This window comes from Poecilia formosa, unplaced genomic scaffold (assembly GCF_000485575.1).
Source record: "Poecilia formosa unplaced genomic scaffold, Poecilia_formosa-5.1.2 Scaffold512, whole genome shotgun sequence".
Taxonomy (NCBI): domain Eukaryota; kingdom Metazoa; phylum Chordata; class Actinopteri; order Cyprinodontiformes; family Poeciliidae; genus Poecilia; species Poecilia formosa.
In genome coordinates this window covers 291853-295876 of record NW_006800451.1, presented here as the reverse complement: position 1 = coordinate 295876, position 4024 = coordinate 291853, and the positions used below count along the sequence as shown (strand labels likewise).

Here is a 4024-nt window from a genome sequence, read left to right as displayed (position 1 = left end):
AGTGTGTGTTAGTGTGTTAGTGTGTGTTAGTGTGTGTTAGTGTGTTAGTGTGTGTTAGTGTGTGTTAGTGTGTTAGTGTGTGTTAGTGTGTTAGTGTGTGTTAGTGTGTGTTAGTGTGTGTGTGTACCTTGTCGATGAAGCTGGCAAAGCGGTTGTTGAGGCTCTTGATCTGCTCCTTCTCATGCGCTCTGCTCATGGACAGGTTGGGGTCGATCTCCAGGTTCAGCGGGGCCAGCAGGCTCTTGTTGACCGACAGCGAGGTGAGCGAGGCCCCCAGCCCGCCGTGGGGCCCGCTGGCGCCGGCGAACAGGGAGCTGCTGCCGAGCGACACGCCGCTGAACGGCCCCAGAGCCGGAGCGAAGCCGCTGAGCCGCCGGGAGCCACCGCTGCTGCGGACGGAGCTGCTGGAGCTGATCCGCTTGGTCCGACTCAGACTCATGGCTGCAGGAAACACAGGAAGGAAAACCAGAGGATGGAGGGAGTCTGAACAGGTCCGGACGTCCTGGAACAATGACGCCTCTCAGGTGTCCCGACCTTTTAAAGGAGGAGAGAAAGTGGAGCAGAAACATGAGATCTCACGTCTCCGGTTCCAGAGGTCTATTAAAGACCGGGAGCGACTGCTGCTGATTTATTTTGATTATGAAAATAATACGTAGCTTCCCACTAGTTGCATAATAACATAAATCTGACAATAGCAAATAAAAATGCCAGAAACAGCAGAACGCCTTAACTACAACCAGCAGCTGGACCGGAGGAAACCAGCAGGAAAAGTTTCTCCTTCCTCTCGTCCTCCTGCAGCTCCCAGATCGGAAAGCAGATCTTCAACCTGAGGAAAAACCAGCTTATGAATTATGTCAACAGATTATTGTTATGATCTCACTAGTTTGTTTCAAACATTTTTTTAACCAACAGAACACGAATCTGTAATAAAACCATTACATATTTTCTTGTTTCATTTGTTTAGCTGATATTCATCTCAATCAATAAATGAAAGTTCATTCTGACAGTGTGATGAAAACGTTTCCAGTCTTTATGATTCGCCCACTTCCTGCGTTTCATGTCACTTTTAATATTAAAATATCAATTCATGAAATAAGATTTTATGTAAAGCCGCCTGGAAAAACTCAACATCATAACTGTTTATTACATCATCAGCCTCCATCCAGCGGAGGTTCAATTCTGTCACCCTGCAGGCCAGACTTTGACTTGGCCATTCCAAGCTTTTTGTTTTTTAACTTTTCGGAGATGGACTGTGTTTTTGTTGGATCCTTGTCTGTAAAGCCTCAGAATCCAGCTGGTTGGGTCGAGTTGTGGCCTTCAGGCAACCCGACCTGATCTGATCCAATCTGATCCTATCTGATCTGATCTGATCTGATCCAATCTGATCTGATCCGATCTGATCTGATCTGATCCAATCTGATCTGATCCAATCTGATCTGATCCGATCCAATCTGATCCGATCTGATCTGATCTGATCCGATCCAATCTGATCCGATCTGATCCGATCTGATCCAATCTGATCTGATCCAATCTGATCTGATCCGATCTGATCTGATCTGATCTGATCCGATCCAATCTGATCCGATCTGATCTGATCTGATCCGATCTGATCTAATCCGATCCAATCTGATCCGATCCAATCTGATCCGATCCAATCTGATCTGATCCAATCTGATCTGATCCTATCTGATCTGATCCAATCTGATCTGATCCAATCTGATCTGATCCAATCTGATTGGATTACTGCTGACGACATATTCGTGTTTGTAGATAGATTTTTACCCAGAATGCAAATGGAAAAAAACCGTGAGCAAAACGGTGACTGGTACTGACTAGTATATATTCCATTGAGGGAAACTAAGTTTCATATCTCCTCAAGAGCGCCCCTGGTGGTTGAAGAAAAATCCACATATATATGAAAAAAAACACTGAATGCTCTCTGATAGTGTTCAGAGGGCCGGACCAAATGAGGAGGCGGGCCGGATCCGGCCCGCGGGCCGTAGCTTGGGGACCCCTGCTCCGGATGCTTGGCCTGGTCTATCAGAGCTCCTGCTGTGGATCCGCCAGCAGGGGGCAGCATTTAGGAAAACACTGTCGTAGAGATAAACGAGTTTTCTCATGTTTGGAGTGAAAAATATATTTTATATTATACACCTTTCCAGTTCTGTTTCCTTCAGTCACATTCATAACTTATATTATTTATCGTTAAAGCGACAGTTTTTTGTTCTTTTGATCTTTCTCTTTGGAAAAATTTGAACGACTTTTATTTTATTTAACTCTGTAAGTCTTTTCCTGTCTACATATTATTTTGAAAATCCCAACCGGAAGTGTAAAAAGCCGTGTTTTCGGGCTGAAGGGTGTGAAATGACTCCTGTCGTCGTGGATGAACCTGGAGAGGAACCAGCGGTCTGGGTCGCGCTGAGGCGCCTGGACCAACCGGGTCAGTACTTTAGTTTCCATCTGCGGGAAATGCGCACCCGTTACCATGGCGACCGTTCTGTTGACCCGCAGTCTTTTTACGAAGACCTGTCAGAAATTGAACTTTTATGACGCGTTAAAATCGTCTCTTTTTTTTTTACCTGAACGTGTTTTCTATCGCAGCTGATCGAAGGAAAACCTGGAATAATTCAAATAAAACTATAATTAGTCATTTCCGTCCTGGTAGATTTTGATCATTTTTATCTGTAATGTTTGAACCTGCATCATGTTTGTCTCCCTGATTAATACAAGAAAATATCAAGAATCTGACGCCATAACAGACACGTTTTCTATTTATAGCGACCAGCAGATTTGAAATAAAGGTTTTAAATGTTGCGTTCAAGTACCTCCTCGTCAGTCTGGTCATCCTGATTCTCAGCCAACAAACAAGGAGCATAAAAAAGCTGGAACAGCTCTAAGGACGCAAAATAATGTTGTAATTTGTAGTTACCGACCAGGGCTGCACAGTGGATCAGTGGGTAGCACTGTTGCCTTGCAGCAGAAGGTTCTGGGTTTGATTCCTGGCCTGGGTCTTTCTGCATGGTGGGTTCTCTCCTGGTACTCTGCCTTCCTCCCACAGTCCAAACACATTAACTGGTGTGTGTGTGTGTGTGTGTGTGTGTGCGTGCGTGCGTGCGTGCGTGCGTGTTACTGTCATATATTATTCTCCAAAGCAAAATGTTTTAAAATGCATGCTATGGAAGCCAAGTCTTAAACTATACTGAAATCCACACATCTGGTTGATATCAAAACATGGCAGACATCATGCATGATTGAGGAAAAAGTTCCTGGGTGTAATTATGTACAGTCAACACGCTGCACCTCTTGTGTGAGCGTGGGTATATCTTAGGAGGGGAAAGTTTATTTCCCCAGATGTGTTTTTTTTTTCTCTTTCTTTGTGCCCTGGAATGGATGGCTACGTTTCTTTTTTTTTTTATTGATTATGGAGATGTAATCTTCTCGAAAGCTTTGCCAGAGAAACAACATAAGCTGTTCCATATGACTGAAAGGGCAATTAATGGAGGATTTGGAGTCAAATATCTGGGGCCATTCATGGCAGACTGTTAGAAATCACGCAGTAATTTATCACCCGCTGAATCTCCACAGGAGCTTTCCAAATCGACCGTGTTCCCCTTGTTGTGTTGCTCGAAAGTTTTCCAGTCTGTTATTTATTTTTGTCTGCCTAATGTCTGCTTTTACCTTTCTGTCCTATAAACAAAAAGATCTTTTATGCATTCGAATACAATAAAATCGGGTATTTACACACACTGTAAACAATTTGAGAAAGTCCTGATGATGATAGCTTTGCTTTGTGAGCTTCTGATAAGTTAATTGACCACATCTGGGTTGAATGGAGGAAGTATTTTAACTCAACACCTCAAATCAAGTATCAAACGCTTCACGCTACACTCAGTCAGTCACCCATTCACACACTAATGGTGGAAAGCTACAGTTCAGTAGCTTGCCACCATCAGAACACCACCAGCAGGCAAGTTGGGTGAAGTGTCTCGCACAAGGACACAATGACACAGGCGGACGTGGCGGG

The 4024-nt window shown here is 44.1% G+C and overlaps 1 protein-coding gene across 1 annotated transcript in view; it reads right to left on the bottom strand.

Annotated features, from left to right (window-relative positions):
- Positions 1 to 724, bottom strand: part of LOC103156969 (intermediate filament protein ON3) — a 13416-nt gene extending 12692 nt beyond the window's left edge. Inside the window, exon 1 of the mRNA XM_007579215.2 lies at positions 128 to 724. Within this exon, the coding sequence (XP_007579277.1) occupies positions 128 to 439 (312 nt within the window). The 5' untranslated portion in view covers positions 440 to 724. The remainder of the gene's footprint in view (positions 1 to 127) is intronic.
- Positions 725 to 4024: the final 3300 nt, after the last annotated feature.